The 17,625-nt window shown below is 41.9% G+C and overlaps 1 protein-coding gene across 1 annotated transcript; it reads left to right on the plus strand.

Moving 5' to 3' along the window:
• Positions 1-1,655: 1,655 nt before the first annotated feature.
• Positions 1,656-16,255, plus strand: LOC121570454 (nuclease EXOG, mitochondrial). Its single transcript, XM_041881915.1, has 6 exons — positions 1,656-1,876; positions 2,135-2,284; positions 2,449-2,588; positions 2,776-2,852; positions 3,082-3,196; positions 15,395-16,255. Exons 1-6 carry the CDS (start codon positions 1,741-1,743, stop codon positions 15,878-15,880), a joined length of 1,104 nt encoding a protein of 367 aa, XP_041737849.1. The 5' UTR covers positions 1,656-1,740; the 3' UTR covers positions 15,881-16,255.
• The last annotated feature ends 1,370 nt before the right edge of the window (positions 16,256-17,625 follow it).

The following is a 17,625-nucleotide window of genomic DNA, read 5'->3' on the forward strand; positions in this document are numbered from 1 at the left end:
CCAACAGGACAACAACCCTAAGCACACAGCCAAGACAACGTCTCTGAATGTCTTTGAGTGGCCCAGCCAGAGCCCGGACTTGAACCCGATCGAACATCTTTGGAGACCTGAAAATAGCTGTGCAGCAACGCTCCCCATCCAACCTGACAGAGCTTGAGAGGATCTACAGAGAAGAATGGGAGAAACTCCCCAAATACAGGTGTGCCAAGCTTGTAGCGTCATACCCAAGAAGACCCGAGGCTGTAATCGCTGCCAAAGGTGCTTTAACAACATACTGAGTAAAGGGTCTGAATACTTACGTAAATGTGATATTTCCATTTTTTATTGTGAATAACTTAGCAAAAATGTCTAAAAACCTGTTTTTGCTTTGTCATTATGGGGCATTGTGTGTGTAGATTGATGAGGGAAAAAAATGTTTTATACATTTTAGAATAAGGCTGTAACATAACAAAATGTGGAAAAAGTCAAGGGGTCTAAATACTTTCTGAAGGCACTGTAGCTCAACATGTAAACAATGTGAGTTTCGCTATTCTCTGCTTCAGATGACAGATGTCCAAAAGGCCAGTAATGCCATCATACTCTATCTAGGTTAATGGCTGCATTGGCGATGCATGCCATGTGATAAGTTGCAAAAATTGATTCACATAGCGTATATTCTTATTGGTGTTCTTTAGTAGTGGTTTCTTTGCTGTAATTCGACTATGAAGGCCTGATTCACACAGTCTCCTCTGAACAGTTGATATTGAGATGTGTCTGTTGAACTCAGTGAAACATTTATTTGGGCTGCAATTTCTGAGGCTGGTAACTCTATTGAACGTATCCTCTGCAGCAGAGGTAACTCTGGGTCTTCCATTCCTGTGGCGGTCCTCATGAGTGCCAGTTTCATCATAGCGCTTGATGGTTTTTGCGACTGCACTTGAAGAAACTTTCAAAGTTCTTGAAATGTTCCGGATTGACTGACCTTCATGTCTTAAAGTAATGATGTACTGCCAATAGTGTGCAAAGCTGTCATCAAGGCAAAGGGTGGCTATTTGAAGAATCTCAAATATAAAATATATTTTGATTTGTTTAACACTTTTTTAGTTACTACATGATTCCATATGTGTTCTTTCATAGTTTTGATGTCTTCACTATTATTCTACAATGTAAAAAATAAAGAAAAACCCATTAATTAGTAGGTGTGTCCAAACTTTTGACTGGTAGTGTATATTCTACAGACCCTAGTGAGTAATCCCAACCCCACTTTTAGTGCAGCACCTAGAATAGTTTTCTCTCTATAAGCCAATATGTACTGTATTTCATATATACGGCCGTAATTGGGAGTCCCATAGGATGGCTCACAATTGGCCCAGCGTCGTCCGGGTTTGGCCGCGGTAGGCCGTCATTGTAAATAAGAATTTGTTCTTAACTGACTTGCCTAGTTAAATTAAGGTTAAATAAAATAAAATACAAATAAAGAACACAAATAAAAGTGCAAATGTTACTTAAATATTAACAAAAGTGGATCATTGTTAATGTTTAGACAATTATTTTTCACATATCATGAATAAATACAGGTAAATGAAACGTTTCTACTATAACGTGGGGGACTTTTATTTGGAAAGTTTTTCGAAATTCCGTGACCCGGAAGTACTTTTTTAGTGTTGCCCACAAAACGCTGGCGGTAACTTCTAGCTAAAAACACCAAGCAACAAGAAGATACATTATTTGAAAGTATTTTATCTGTTGAATATTATAAAGATGGCAGCAAATGTTAAATTATTTAGATTTGTTGGTGGTTTTGTGTGTGGTGCTGCCGTCACCACTGGATCATGTGTTGCAGTGATGAAACTTTACAAGGATGAGGACACAGAGGACCAGAGAGAGCCTGAGAAAGGTTTGCTTTTAAGCTAGTAACAGTATTTAGCTAGCTAGCTAAGTTAAGTTAACTGTTACCTGTAGTGAAATTGGAGAGTATACACAGATGATACGTGATGATTACTTAATGAACAATTATCATTGCTGATTCATATTAAACTTAGCCACTTCAGAAGAAAGCCAAATGTGGCTGTATTTTCACTGTCAAATAGATTGGTAGAATTTTGCATTATTTGTGAGTTCTGCCTATGTAAATAACATCAGTGCTTTGTTACAGTTCCTCAGGCACAGCAGGACATAGGGCGGTATGGCTTCCCCTTGACAGGAGCTGAGATACGATACTATGCCAACCACACATTGTCCTACGACCAAGCCAGGAAAACACCAAGATGGGTCGCAGAGCACCTGTCACATGAGAAACTATTGGGTAATAATGTTGTAATAATGGTGTAATGATAATCTAATAATGTAGTCATAATATCCCTATGAGCAAGAACGTATTGTGCTCACTGGGATAGTCATAATAATGAGAGACAGCTATTATACAGACATTCTAGATGTAGATAAATTCACTTCTTCTTGCTGCCGCAGGGAAAGCTGACAGAAAGCACTGTAAATTCAAGCCAGACCCCAGTATCCCAGAACCCTTCACTGCACACAATGCAGACTACCTGGGCAGTGGCTGGTCCAGGGGCCATATGGCCCCCGCAGGAGACAACAAGTCCTCAGAGGTACCCAGCACATCACACCTATCCAACACATTGGTGATGTTTAGTATCGTAGGTTGAGCTTGGTGTATTGTCTTGTCATTAGTTGATGTGATTTACACCAGTGGTTTGTTCAGACCCTTTCTTGTTTTGATGGTATATGAGGTGAATTGGTCTCACAGAATTCTCTCCTTTCTGTCCCTATCAACAGCAGTCAATGGCTGAGACCTTCTACCTGTCCAACATTGTGCCCCAGAACTATGAAAACAACGCTGGCTACTGGAACAGGTATATGGGAACTCCCTGTGATATTCATTGCATTTTTTCCACAAGTTAGGTGATACCAATTGGTCCTAGTACTGTATATAAATGGAATGACCTATACTGAAATGAAATTCTCTCTTAATCTAAGCTACTGTACCTTGAAGCCTAACTTTACTTATGATGAATGGAATTATCATTTTCAAGTCTGTCAACCGTGTGTTGCCCCAGTATAATAGACTATTTTGTATTCCAGACTGGAGATGTACTGCAGGGACCTGGCCAAGCGCTTTGATGACGTGTGGGTCATATCGGGACCTCTGGTCCTTTCTGAAGAGGGGGCTGGTGGGAAAAAGACAGTGTCCTACCAGGTAACTGAAGCTGTTAGGCGGACCACACTGTACAGTCCAGGGTGAAGTTTCCCCTAGGTACAGATCTAGGATCAGCTTCATCTCCCTAATCCTAACCTTAACCATTAATGGGGGAAATGCAACTAGGGGCAACTGTACAGTGTCCACTCAATGTCAGTAGTTTGTCTGAGAGCTCCAAAAATAAATGCACTGGCATACAGTGCATTTGGAAAGTATTCAGACCCCTTGACTTTTTCCACATTTTGTTACGTTAAAGCCTTATTCTAAAATGGATTGTTGTTTTTTCCCCTTATCAATCTATACACAATACCCCATGATGACACACCAAAAACTGGTTTTTAGAATGTTTTGCAAATGTATTAAAAAGATAACATAGAAATATCACATTTACATAAGTATTCAGACCCTTTCCTCAGTACTTTGTTGAAGCACCTTTGGCAGCGATTACAACCTCAAGTCTTCTTGGGTATGACGCTACAAGCTTGGCACATCTATATTTGGGGAGCTTCTCCCATTCTTCTCTGCAGATCCTGTCAAGTTCTGTCAGGTTGGATGGGGAGCGTCGCTGCACAGCTATTTTCAGGTTTCCCCAGAGATGTTAGATCGGGTTCAAGTACGGGCCCTGGCTGGGTCCCTCAAGGACATTCAGTCACTTGTCCCGAAGCCACTCCTGCATTGTTGGCTGTGTGCTTAGGGTCATTGTCCTGTTGGAAGGTGAACCTTCGCCCCAGTCTGAGCGCTCTGGAGCAGATTTTCATCAAGGATCTCTCTGTACTTTGCTCCGTTCATCTTTCCCTCGATCCTGATTAGGCTCCCAGTCCCTGCCGCTGAAAAACATCCCCACAGCATGATGCTGCCACAACCAGGCTTCACCGTAGGGATGTTGCCAGGTTTCCTCCAGACGTGACGCTTGGCATTCAGACCAAAGAGTTCAATCTTGGTTTCATCAGACCAGAGAATCTTGTTTCTCATGGTCTGAGAGTCTTTAGGTGCCTTTTGGCAAACTCCAAGCAGGCTGTCATGTGCCTTTTACTGAGGCGTGGCTTCCGTCTGGCCACTCTACCATAAAGGCTTGATTGGTGGAGTGCTGCAGAGATGGTTGTCCTTCCAGAGTTCCACAGAGGAACTCTGGAGCTCTATCAGAGTGACCATCGGGTTCTTGGTCACCTCCCTGACCAAGGCCCTTCTCCCACGATTGCTCAGTTTAGCTGGGAGGCCAGCTCTAGGAAGAGTTGGTGATCCCAAACTTCTTCCATTTAAGAATGATGGAGCCCACTGTGTTCTTGGGGACTTCCAATGCTGCAAAAAAATGTTTGTACCCTTCCCCAGATCTGTGCCTCGACACAATCCTGTCTAGGAGCTCTACGGACAATTCCTTCAACCTCATGGCTTGGTTCTTGCTCTGACATGCACTGTCAACTGTGGGACCTTATATAGACAGGTGTGTACTTTTCCAAATCATGTCCAATCAATTTAATTTACCACAGGGGGACTCCAGTCAAGTTGTAGAAACATCTCAAGGATGATCAATGGAAACAGGATGCACCTGATCTCAATTTCGAGTCTTACAGCAAAGGGTCTTTATACTTATGTAAGTAAGGTATTTCTGTTTTTTATGTTTAATACATTTACAAACATTTCTAAAAACCTGTTTTCACTTTGTCATTATGGGGTATTGTGTGTAGATTGATGAGGAAAAACATTAATTTAATCCATTTTAGAATAAGGTTGTAACGTAACAAAATGTGGAAAAAGTCAAGAGGTCTGATTACTTTCCGAAGGCACTGTATATAATTGGTATAATCTTTCCCCTCAAACTCAACTCTGGACCTCGAAGACAGTTCCAATGCATTTTGGCTTTGTTCCCTATAATCTGGGACTGATTTAGACCTGGGACACCAGGTGGGTGCAATTCATTATCAGGTAGAACACAAAACCATCAGGTTCCGGACCCCGTTAGGGTAAGAGTTGAATACCCCTGATCTATATACTACATTATGCAACGGGTGGGTCTAATTCTGGATGCTGATTAGTTAAAACCGCATTCCAGTCGGTGTCTATTCCACAAGTTACCACCGGCTAAATCTATGATGTTGAAATGCCTATTTCTCTGTTCCATCTGACTGCGCAATCCACTGTCTCATCAGCTCAGCCAGGCAATTTATATTCTAGATCTGTCTCTTCGACATTTGCAACATTGTTTCAATATTGAAATTCGATCTCCAGCTGTCCTATGGTAATGAACGTGTCGGGAGTCGGGACGAGACAGACAGGCTGGCAGTTTTTCTCAGCCAGTCGAAATCACGAATCAGCATAATTTCTATGGATATATACAAATAAATGTCAATAGAAAAACAAGAAATGCAGCTAGTTTGCTGTCATTCCAGCTTCAGTTTGAAGTGATTGTTAGCTGTCTCTTCTGAACAGTGGCCTGGCGAGAGAACAAATGTTCTATGCCAGGCTAAATCGCACATCATTAGCTCATTGTTATGGATGTATCCCAAAAAAATCACTAGAAAACAGCTTAAACAAACGCTAATGCAGCTACTTTGCTGTTATTCTGTCTGTACTGTTTGACGTGACTAAATCCATAGATTTAGAACAAAAATACTTAACGACTGGGTCGCTTCTCTGGCAAACGAACCGATAGAACGAACAACCAGCCGGCTTGGGTAGCAACCCTAGATTTCTGTCGGGACTATATATCATGGAAGGATGAAATAGTATGAATAAATTCATGTAAATAACTTTTTTAAAGAATATATGTCAATCATTATTTGAATATGTTGGCAACCCGTATTAAAGTGATAATGCCCACAAAGCCGGTGTTTGGGGGATATATTGGCACGGTTTGCCGGCCCGAGACGAACACCAGCTTCTCAGGCATTATCACTTAATTATACAACGGGTGGGTCTAATCCTGAATGCTGATTGGTTAAAACCGCATTCCAGCCGGTGTCTATTCCACAAGTTACCACCGGCTAAATCTATGACGTTAAAATGCCTATTTACTCTGTTCCATCTGACTGCGCAATCCACTGTCTCATCAGCCCAGCCAGGCAATTTATAAACTTGATCTCCACTATAAAAAGCATCTAGACATTATCTCACATTTCTTTTAGACTAACATTTTGTTTTTAACAGCAGAGATTTGTATAAACCTTGCCGTCTGTCTCTCCGACATTTGCAACATTGTTTTAATATTCAAATTCGGTCTCCAGCTGTCCAATAGTAATGAAGGTGTCGGGAGTTGGGACAAGACAGACAGGCAGGCAGCGTTTCTCAGCCAGTCGAAATCATGAATCAGCTGGCATAATTTGTATGGATATATACAAAGAAATGTCAATTGAAAAAAGGTAAAACGAAACAAAATGCAGCTAGTTTGCAGTCTTTCCAGCTTCAGTTTGAAGTGATTGTGTTAGCTGTGTTGTTGGCTAGTTCCTCTGAACAACAGTGTCCTGACGAGAGAGCACATTCTCTATGCCAGGTGAAATCGTGCCTCATTAGCTCATTGTTATGGATATATCCAAATGAATGCCACTATAAAACAGCTTAAACAAATGCAAATGGTGCTACTGTTGTTATTCTGGCTGCACTGTTAGATGTGACTGTAAGTTAGCCGTAGTTGGCTAGCTAGCAAGCAAGGGATAAGAACATTGCCAGCCAGTATGGCAATGGAACATTTAGAACGAACGACTGGGTCGCGTCCATAGATACAGAACAAAATACTGAACGACTGGGTCGCGTCTCTGGCAACCGAACCAATAGAACGAACGACCAGCCGGCTTGGGTAGTAACCCTAGATTTGTGTCGGGACTATAGCTTGTGAATAAATTCATCGAAATAACGTTTTTAATGAAAATATGTCAATCATTATTTGAATATGTTGGTAACCCATTGTATAAAAGTGATAATGCCCTTGAAGCCGGTGTTTGGAGGATATATTGGCACGGTTTGCCGGCCCTCGACTTCGTCTTGGGCCTAACAACACCTGTGCCAATATATCCTCCAAACACCGGCTTCTCTGGCATTATCACTTAATTAGAAACTGATTGGTTCAAGCCCTGAAAGCTGATTGGCTGACAGCCGTGGTATATCAGACCGTATACCACGGGTATGACAAAACATTTATTTATACTGCTCTAATTATGTTGGTAACCAGTTTATAATAGCAATAAGGCACCTCAGGGGTTTGTGGTATATGGCCAATATACTCCGTGTTGTGTTGTGCGTAAGAACAGCCCTTATCCATGGTATATTGGCCATATACCACATCCCCTCGTGCCTTATTGCTTAATTATATCATGGTATTGTTGAATACTCGTTTCTGATTGGCTTGAAGAGCATTCTAGAGTGTGCATTATTTCCCTATAACACACAGTATATCAGCAGTACAATTCAATGGCTACAGGTCATTCTTACATGTTCTATGTTTGAGCTGCATTTGAAAGCAAAAGTCACATTGAAAACATTACTGGCATTGCTGAATTCAATTTTCCTAATAGCAAGCTAGGACTGATGGTTTGGTTAGCTAAACTAGTAAGTCTGTTTGTTTGGTTACCAAGGCAACTACTGTAGCTATCTAGTAAACTTGCTAGTACTTCAGTGGATGTTGAACACATTTCTACCTGCAAATGAAACACATTTCTAGCTGCAAATTACATTGACATTTTAGTCATTTAGCAGACGCTCTTATCCAGAACAACTTACAGTTAGTGAGTGCATACATTTTTTCATACTGTGTTAAATTATAGCACTAGCGGAGTGGACCTAACCTTCCAAGCAGTGGCATTATTTTCCAGAGAACGCATAGAGCCCCGAGTTGATTATCTCTTTTATACCATGGCTATAATTTAAGACATTTACATATACAATGAGGGAGGAGGCAACATGATGGTTCTTTTCTGGACATGTCACAGTGCAGCCTCATGGCCACTGGATGTCACTGTTGCACAAAAGATCCCTCTTGTCGATGAAGCCAATCTTCTTTTGAAGTGCTTCCAACCCACAGAAATCACACAAGTACTAAGTTGTTATTTGTTCATGGAGACTTTTGTACACTGCTCCTATTGTCATTAATAAAAGATGCCTGCTCTCCCTTAATATTAGTCTTACTCAACGTCAAACAACACTTGCTAGATTCTGACAGTGGCTGTTTAGTAGCTTAAAAAAACAACTGCCAGCTGGTTAGGTTAATGTTTGTTTTCCTATGCGTTAGTTAGGTTGGCATCGAAGCTTTGCCCCCCTGTGGCTGGTCTATCAGAGAAAGGGTGCTATGAGTGTTTCTTTGTCCTCCAGTGAGGCCCAGAGTGTAAACACACAAGGACAGACGGTTGCCCTAGGGCAGGGATCATCAACTAGATTCAGCCGCAGGCCGATTTTGTCCTTGAGTCGATGGTCAGGGTGCCGGAACATAATTACAAATAATGTTAGACTGCAAATTGACAGCAAGAAGCCCAAACAGATATAATATTTGACTAAAACATAATAATTTCAAACCTTGCTTACATTTGTATACGATCACATATATCTCTATTATTCATGTCAATACTTTGGAACAGATTTTCTAAATGTAAATCACTTGGAGCTGATTTGCTGGTGTTTTTAGTCTTTTATGTCCAACAATAAAAAATTATAATAAATAAAATAACACTTTTTGGGGAGCCAAATAAAATCACAGTGACATGTGTATGTGTTCCCCACCAGTTGGGGAACCCTGTGCTGGGGCTGTTACCTAGACACACAGATCATCCGTGACAGGGGCCGTGTTCCACCCGTTGAAACCCCAAACCCACCTGGGGCCTGAGCTACAGCAGTGGGGATTAAACACACACGACACATACCCACAGTTTATTATTTCCTTTTGCTACCTCTCCAGTTGCCATGGCAGTGCCCCCTGGGTATTGCCAGGCAGTGATTGTTTCCTGTGAGGGATTGAGAGGTTTAGAGGGGACTCTCGGGGATGCCCGCCTTAGGTTGGTACTGCCAGCCTCTAACATCCGCAGTGGAGAGGCCTGGAGTGCAGTGTCTTCATCCCAGATGATCTCCCCTGGAGTGGGGTCTCCCTGTGGTTTATCAGGGGCCAACACACTGTCCCCCCCATCAGCAGGAACATGACTCCCACCTAGAGAGGAAGAAGAGAGAGAAAGAGAGTGAGAGGAAGGGATGGAGTGGAGAGAGAGAGAGTAGAGAAGAGTGAAAGCTCTGTGTAGTAGGCCTACCTTGTGTCCTTATGGGAAGATATATACACTACCAGTCAAAAGTTTGGACACACCTACTCATTCCAGGGTTTTTCTTTATGTTTTACATTGTAGAATAATAGTGAAGACATCAAAACTATGAAATAACACATATGGAATCATCTAGTAACCAAATGTAGTAACTACATATATTTTATATTTGAGATTCTTCAAAGTAGCCACCCTTTGCCTTGATGACAGCTTTGCACACTCTTGGCATTCTCTCAACCAGCTTCATGAGGTAGTCACCTGGAATGCATTTCAATTAACAGGTGTGCCTTGTTAAAAGTTAATTTGTGGATTTATTTGAGCCAATCAGTTGTGTTGTGACAAGGTAGGGGGGGTATACAGAAGATAGCCCTATTTGGTAAAAGACCAAGAACAGCTCAAATAAGCAAAGAGAAACAACAGTCCATCATTACTTTAAGACATGAAGGTCAGTCAATCCGGAAAATTTCAAGAGTGCAGTCGCAAAAACCATCAAGAGCTATGATGAAACTGGCTCTCATGAGGACCGCCACAGGAAAGGAAGACCCAGAGTTACCTCTGCTGCAGAGGATAAGTTCGGTAGAGTTACCAACCTCAGAAATTGCAGCCCAAATAAATGCTTCACAGAGTTCAAGTAACAGACACATCTCATAATCAGCTGTTCAGAGGAGACTGTGTGAATCAGGCCTTCGTGGTCGAATTGCTGCAAAGAAACCACTACTAAAGGACACCAATAAAAAGAAGAGACTTGCTTGGGCCAAGAAACACGAGCAATGGACATTAGACCGGTGGAAATCTGTCCTTCGGTCTGATGAGTCCAAATTTGAGATTTTTGGTTCCAACCGCCGTGTCTTTGTGAGATGCAGAGTAGGTGAACGGATTATCTCTGCATGTGTGGTTCCCACCGTGAAGCATGGAGGAGGAGGTGTGGGGTTGCTTTGCTGGTGACACTGTCTGTGATTTATTTAGAATTCAAGGCACACTTAACCAGCATGGCTACCACAGCATTCTGCAGCGATACTCCATCCCATCTGGTTTGCACTTAGTGGGACTATCATTTGTTTTTCAACAGGACAATGACCAAACACACCTCCAGGCTGTGTAAGGGCTATTTTACCAAGGAGAGTGATGGAGTGCTGCATCAGATGACCTGGCCTCCACAATCCCCCGACCTCAACCCAGTTGAGATGGTTTGGGATGAGTTGGACTGCAGAGTGAAGGAAAAGCAGCCAACAAGTGCTCAGCATATGTGGGAACTCCTTCAAGACTGTTGGAAAAGCAGTCCAGGTGAAGCTGGTTGAGAGAATGCCAAGAGTGTGCAAAGCTGTCGTTAAGGCAAAGTGTGGCTGCTTTGAAGATTCTGAAATATAAAATATATTATGATTTGTTTAACACTTTTTTGGTTACTACATGATTCCATTTGTGTTATTTCATAGTTTTGAAGTCGTCGCTATTATTCTAGAATGTGGAAAATAGTAAAAATAAAGAAAAACCCTTGAATGAGTAGGTGTTTCCAAACTTTTGACTGGTAATGTGACTATATATATATATACAGTGGGGGAAAAAAGTATTTAGTCAGCCACCAATTGTGCAAGTTCTCCCACTTAAAAAGATGAGCGAGGCCTGTAATTTTCATCATAAAAAATCCAGAAAATCACATTGTAGGATTTTTAATGAATTTATTTGCAAATTATGGTGGAAAATAAGTATTTGGTCACCTACAAACAAGCAAGATTTCTGGCTCTCACAGACCTGTAACTTCTTCTTTAAGAGGCTCCTCTGTCCTCCACTCGTTACCTGTATTAATGGCACCTGTTTGAACTAGTTATCAGTATAAAAGACACCTGTCCACAACCTCAAACAGTCACACTCCAAACTCCACTATGGCCAGGACCAAAGAGCTGTCAAAGGACACCAGAAACAAAATTGTAGACCTGCACCAGGCTGGGAAGACTGAATCTGCAATAGGTAAGCAGCTTGGTTTGAAGAAATCAACTGTGGGAGCAATTATTAGGAAATGGAAGACATACAAGACCACTGATAATCTCCCTCGATCTGGGGCTCCACGCAAGATCTCACCCCGTGGGGTCAAAATGATCACAAGAACGGTGAGCAAAAATCCCAGAACCACACGGGGGACCTAGTGAATGACCTGCAGAGAGCTGGGACCAAAGTAACAAAGCCTACCATCAGTAACACACTACGCTGCCAGGGACTCAAATCCTGCAGTGCCAGACGTGTCCCCCTGCTTAAGCCAGTACATGTCCAGGCCCGTCTGAAGTTTGCTAGAGTGCATTTGGATGATCCAGAAGAGGATTGGGAGAATGTCATATGGTCAGATGAAACCAAAATATAACTTTTTGGTAAAAACTCAACTCGTCGGGTTTGGAGGACAAAGAATGCTGAGTTGCATCCAAAGAACACCATACCTAATGTGAAGCATGGGGGTGGAAACATCATGCTTTGGGACTGTTTTTCTGCAAAGGGACCAGGACGACTGATCCGTGTAAAGGAAAGAATGAATGGGGCCATGTATCGTGAGATTTTGAGTGAAAACCTCCTTCCATCAGCAAGGGCATTGAAGATGAACCGTGGCTGGGTCTTTCAGCATGACAATGATCCCAAACACACCGCCCGGGCAACGAAGGAGAGGCTTCGTAAGAAGCATTTCAAGGTCCTGGAGTGGCCTAGCCAGTCTCCAGATCTCAACCCCATAGAAAATCTTTGGAGGGAGTTGAAAGTCCGTGTTGCCCAGCGACAGCCCCAAAACATCACTGCTCTAGAGGAGATCTGCATGGAGGAATGGGCCAAAATACCAGCAACAGTGTGTGAAAACCTTGTGAAGACTTACAGAAAACGTTTGACCTGTGTCATTGCCAACAAAGGGTATATAACAAAGTATTGAGAAACTTTTGTTATTGACCAAATACTTATTTTCCACCATAATTTGCAAATAAATTCATTAAAAATCCTACAATGTGATTTTCTTGATTTTTTTCCCTCAATTTGTCTGTCATAGTTGACGTGTACCTATGATGAAAATTACAGGCCTCTCTCATCTTTTTAAGTGGGAGAACTTGCACAATTGGTGGCTGACTAAATACTTTTTTCTCCCACTGTATATATATATATATTTTTTTGACAATATTGTTTAAACCAGAGCTATATTTCTTCCACCTGGTTTGTCACCCTGCTTATCAGTGAAATGTCCAACATTGCTCGTCCCTGTCCAGTTGGCTATGTTGCTGACATGTCTTACAAACGATACTATGTCTAAGCCTATGCATGTGTTTTATTTTTGGTACTTTCCTTCACAACCCCAATTTTCCTTTATGACCTTACGAAGGGAAATGTAATCTTAGTGTACAGTCTGTACTCCCGTTAGTTAGAGTAATGTAACCGATTTAAAGGTCTCCCTGATTTGTCAAGGCCTTAGTTGGAGCCTCATGCACTTGGCAGGTGTGGTGAATGATTCTCCCATTAACTGAATGGTTATTGCCCCTCTAACAAACCTCTGTGTTGTTATTGCAGAGTGGGTGAGGTCACTCTTCAAGGGAAGGAACCCATACACCTGTCACCGTCAGCACATCAAGACTATCGTATTCCATCTCACAACAAGTCGTTCAATGTGTACATTACTGTATGTGTTTCCTCGATACCAGCTTGTTTTACAGTATAGACTTTAAGCTCAATGGCCTAGACATTTTTTCCCACCTAAAAACAGAGGCGGAACAAAAACAGACAAACATGAGCAGTGAAGTGAAACAGAATTGTGCAGGATGAAAAAAGAAACCCTAGAGGGCTTATGAGAGTGTCCTAACCCTAACGGTTATTTAAATAATTAATTACAAATATAATAAATCAAAAACAATCCTACTAAGGCCGAGATTCAATCAGATCAAGCGTTAACCAGCAATAGCTGAGAGCGCATAGCTGATGTTTTGGCGGTGTCAGAGGTGGAACTGCGTTGGAGCTGTCAAATCGGTGAGCAGCTGCTTTTGTGATCATTGTCATGAAGCGTTAGAAGTTCAGAATGACAAAATTGAGGCTACAGTGGCTTGTGAAAGTATTTACCCCCCCTTGGCATTTTTCCTATTTTGTTGCCTTACAACCTGGAATTAAAATTGATTTTTGGGGGGTTTGTATCATTTGATTTACACAATATGCCTACCACTTTGAAGATGCAGCATATTTTTTATTGTGAAACAAACAAGAAATAAGACAAAAAAACTGAACTTGAGCGTGCATAACTATTCACAAAGTCAATACTTTGTAGAGCCACCTTTTGCAGCAATTACAGCTGCAAGTCTCTTGGGGTATGTCTCTATAAGCTTGGCACATCTAGCCACTGGGATTTTTGCCCATTCTTCAAAGCAAAACTGCTCCAGCTCCTTCAAGTTGGATGGGTTCCACTGGTGTACAGCAATCTTTAAGTCATAACACAGATTCTCAATAGGATTGAGGTCTGGGCTTTGACTAGGCCATTCCAAGACATTTAAATGTTTCCCCTTAAACCACTCAAGTGTTGCTTTAGCAGTATGCTTAGGGTCATTGTCCTGCTGGAAGGTGAACCTCCGTCCCAGTCTCAAATCTCTGGAAGACTGAAACAGGTTTCCCTCAAGAATTTCCCTGTATTTAGCGCCATCCTTCATTTCTGACCAGTTTCCCAGTCCCTGCCGATGAAAAACATCCCCACAGCATGATGCTGCCACCACCATGCTTCACTGTGGGGATGGTGTTCTCGGGGTGATGAGAGTTGTTGGGTTTGCACCAGACATAGCGTTTTCCTTGATGGCCAAAAAGCTCAATTTTAGTCTCATCTGAACAGAGTACCTTCTTCCATATGTTTGGGGAGTCTCCCACATGCCTTTTGGCGAACGGCAAACGTGTTTCCTTATTTTTTTATTATTCAAAGTTTCTGATATTTCTTTATAACCCAACCCTGATCTGTACTTCTCCACAACTTTGTCCCTGACCTGTTTGGAGAGCTCCTTGGTCTTCATGGTGCCGCTTGCTTGGTGGTGCCCCTTGCTTAGTGGTGTTGCGGACTCTGGGGCCTTTCAGAACAGGTGTATATATACTGAGATCATGTGACAGATCATGTGACACTTAGATTATACACAGGTGGACTTCATTTAACTAATTATGTGACTTCTGAAGGTAATTGGTTGCACCAGATCTTATTTAGGGGCTTCATAGCAAAGGCGGTGAATACATATGCACGCACCACTTTTCCGTCATTTATTTTTTATAATTTTTTGAAACAAGTTATTTTTTTCATTTCACTTCACCAATTTGGACTATTTTGTGTATGTACATTACATGAAATCCAAATAAAAGTCAATTTAAATTACAGGTTGTAATGCTACAAAATAGGAAAAACGCCAAGGGGGATGAGTACTTTTGCAAGGCACTGTACATAGAAATAATGATGGTCAAATTGAACATCATCAAACAAAATAATGAGGGTTTCTATCAGACTAATCGAGGTGTAGATTACATCTCACATACCAGTGTTCAAACTTGTAAACAAAGCTGCATGGGATTTCTCTTAATGCGACTCCATGCAGCATGTCCTGTTTAGGTGCCGCTTGTGGATTTGACAGCTCTAATGCAGTTCCACCTCCGATGCCGTCAAAACAACAGCTGCAGGTATGCGGATGTCTTCTGAAGCGGATCTGCCTGGCTCCTGGTCTTTGGTTTTGGATTATTTGATGTGGCCATTAGAGGCTACTTTAATCTAGAACAAACAACCGTTACCATAAATCAGCGTGCACCTGTCCTTGAGATCTCAGGGTGCTGAAGGCATACGTGCATCTGTTCCTTTACGAGGCATCCATAAACTAACAGACTGTCGTATCTCGGAACAGCCTAGTCCACAATCTATCGAGGCTCAGGTAGACCAAAATATGCAAAACGCAAAAAAATGTGTTTTAACATGATTTAACGTAATGTGTTGTTATTTGTGCAGGTTATAGGCAAAGACGACGTGGCCGTCCCCACCCACCTCTTCAAAGTCATCCTCGTCGGGAAGGACCAATCGGCATCTGGCAACTTGGCTAACAAACAATCATTATCAGAAACCTTGGCCCTCGGGGCCTTTGTCATACCCAACCAGCCAATCGGCTTCAAGCGCCCGCTGATGGACTTCCAGGTGAGTCTATCGGAACTAGAGAAGATGTCGGGCCTGACCTTCTTCCCCAAAGTGGAGCGGACAACTCCGGGCCTCCCCAACCTGTGTGACAGGGATTCCTGCCACCTGATGGACTTTAAGGATTTCACCCTGTACCTCACAGGCAGGAAGGTGGGCAGTGCCCGCACCACGGTGAAGCTGGAGAAGAGCATGGCGGAGCTGAAAGAGCAGGGCATTGCCCCGGACGACTACCTACTCAAACTGTACCAAGAGAAGAAGAAGGAGCTGGAAAACAAAGAGCATAACCTGGCTCATCTTCCTTAGGGCACGAAGAGAAAAGGTTTTGTAGCGAAAACAAAAATGAGGGTTTCAAATTGGACAAGTCCACATAGACCCTCACGTTTTCATTGGTTTGGTGCCTAATGAACACAACCCTGGATGGAATGTGCATTATGGCTCTATTGAGCGAGCGACTGGTCGAGTGGCTGTTTTGCTATGGGTTACATAGTTTGTTAGATTGTTGATTGAATAGATTTTTCTGTATATTTCATAACGCTTTTTTATTTTTCCCATTGGAAAGTGTATTTCCCATGCCAGAATTACAAAAAATGTTTTCAAAACGGGGATTTTTATTTTATTTACACTGAACAAAAATATTAACGCAACATGCAACAATTTCAACGTTTTTACTGAGTTACAGTTCATTATAAGGAAATCAGTCAATTGAAATAAATTCATTGTCCCCAGCACAATGTGCACCTGTGTAATGATCATGCTGTTTAATCAGCTTCTTGATATGCCACACCTGTCAGGTGGATGGATTATCTTGGCAAGGGAGAAGTGCTCACTAACAGGGATGTAAACAAATTTGTGCACAAAATCGGAGCGAAATAAGCATTTTGTGTTTATGAAACATTTCTGGGATATTTTATTTCAGCTCATGAAACATGGGACTAACATGTTGCGTTTATATTTTTGTTCAGTATATTTTACTGACACCATTGAATGTTCAAAGTTACTTGTTTCAATTGATGTGTTGCCATATTTCCTCAGCAAACTTCCATTTGTTTTTCAATGGCAGAGTAATACTCAGTATTAACAATATTAAACTCACACATCTACTGTATTAATATCCAGAAAGTTTACTCTTATCATGCCCAACAATATTGCTCTTCTTCACAGGTATTTCATTAAATATGTTCTGCTAATGTTATGTTTTGTTTTATCTGAGTAGCCATATTGGCCCATCACTTCGAATGATTAGCTTGTCGTGTCCTATGAGGGACCCCTCCGTCTAACTCAATCAGTTTATCAGGCTTTTACGGGTACTAATTGTTAATAGAGACCCAGGCGGAATCATGCATTTCCTGTCGCTACTAATTGTATTGGGACATTTCAATTGGACCACAGGAAAAGAAGGGCACATGGATCACCAGTGTAATGGATCAGCTTGTTACAGAGAAGCACTATTGGTCGCTTTATTGTTTGTATTACCTCATAGCTGACTTCAGGACATTACCACTCAACCACTCCCACCCACCAAATGGCCCAGGCGGATATCAGATATACAGTAGTATCACATCACTAAAGCCTAGCCCCCATCACTCGCTCATCATCATCCACCTTACACACAAAAACACACACACACACACACAGGATCCTACTCAGCGATCTATTATCAACCATAGCATATTGGAATCAGGATGAGAACTATTAGGCCTAATGCAGTGTAATTGACAAATGAGAACACATAAACACACACTCTGTCTACTGTACACACACTGTCTGGCAGACCAGAGCTGCATCTCAATATTATAAAGCAGTTTCCTCTGCTTGTGTTCTCTCCTTGAAACTCCCATGCTTGATGCCTACCAGGAATTTGGTTGGACCTCTCCAGTCTTGTCAGATTACTACAGGTGAATGAAAGGATACAGGGGATAGATAGGTGGCCATTTTCAACTATTGAGATGCTAGATTTGTCAGTCGTCTAGCTTTAATGATTTGATGCCACTTTACAGTAGGTTGGGGCGACAGTAATCCAGTCTGAGCTCAGCTGGCACTGCTTAACT

The sequence above is a fragment of the Coregonus clupeaformis genome, chromosome 7 (assembly GCF_020615455.1).
Source record: "Coregonus clupeaformis isolate EN_2021a chromosome 7, ASM2061545v1, whole genome shotgun sequence".
Classification (NCBI taxonomy): Eukaryota; Metazoa; Chordata; class Actinopteri; order Salmoniformes; family Salmonidae; genus Coregonus; species Coregonus clupeaformis.

What these genes read in the sequence shown, in the direction of transcription:
- LOC121570454 (XM_041881915.1), top strand. Translation starts at nt 1,741, where the DNA reads ATGGCAGCAAATGTTAAATTATTTAGATTTGTTGGTGGTTTTGTGTGT. An exon ending in AACGCTGGCTACTGGAACAG is followed by an intron (nt 2,853 to 3,081) that starts GTATATGGGAAC and finishes TTTGTATTCCAG; the next exon opens with ACTGGAGATGTACTGCAGGG. An exon ending in AAAAGACAGTGTCCTACCAG is followed by an intron (nt 3,197 to 15,394) that starts GTAACTGAAGCT and finishes TTATTTGTGCAG; the next exon opens with GTTATAGGCAAAGACGACGT.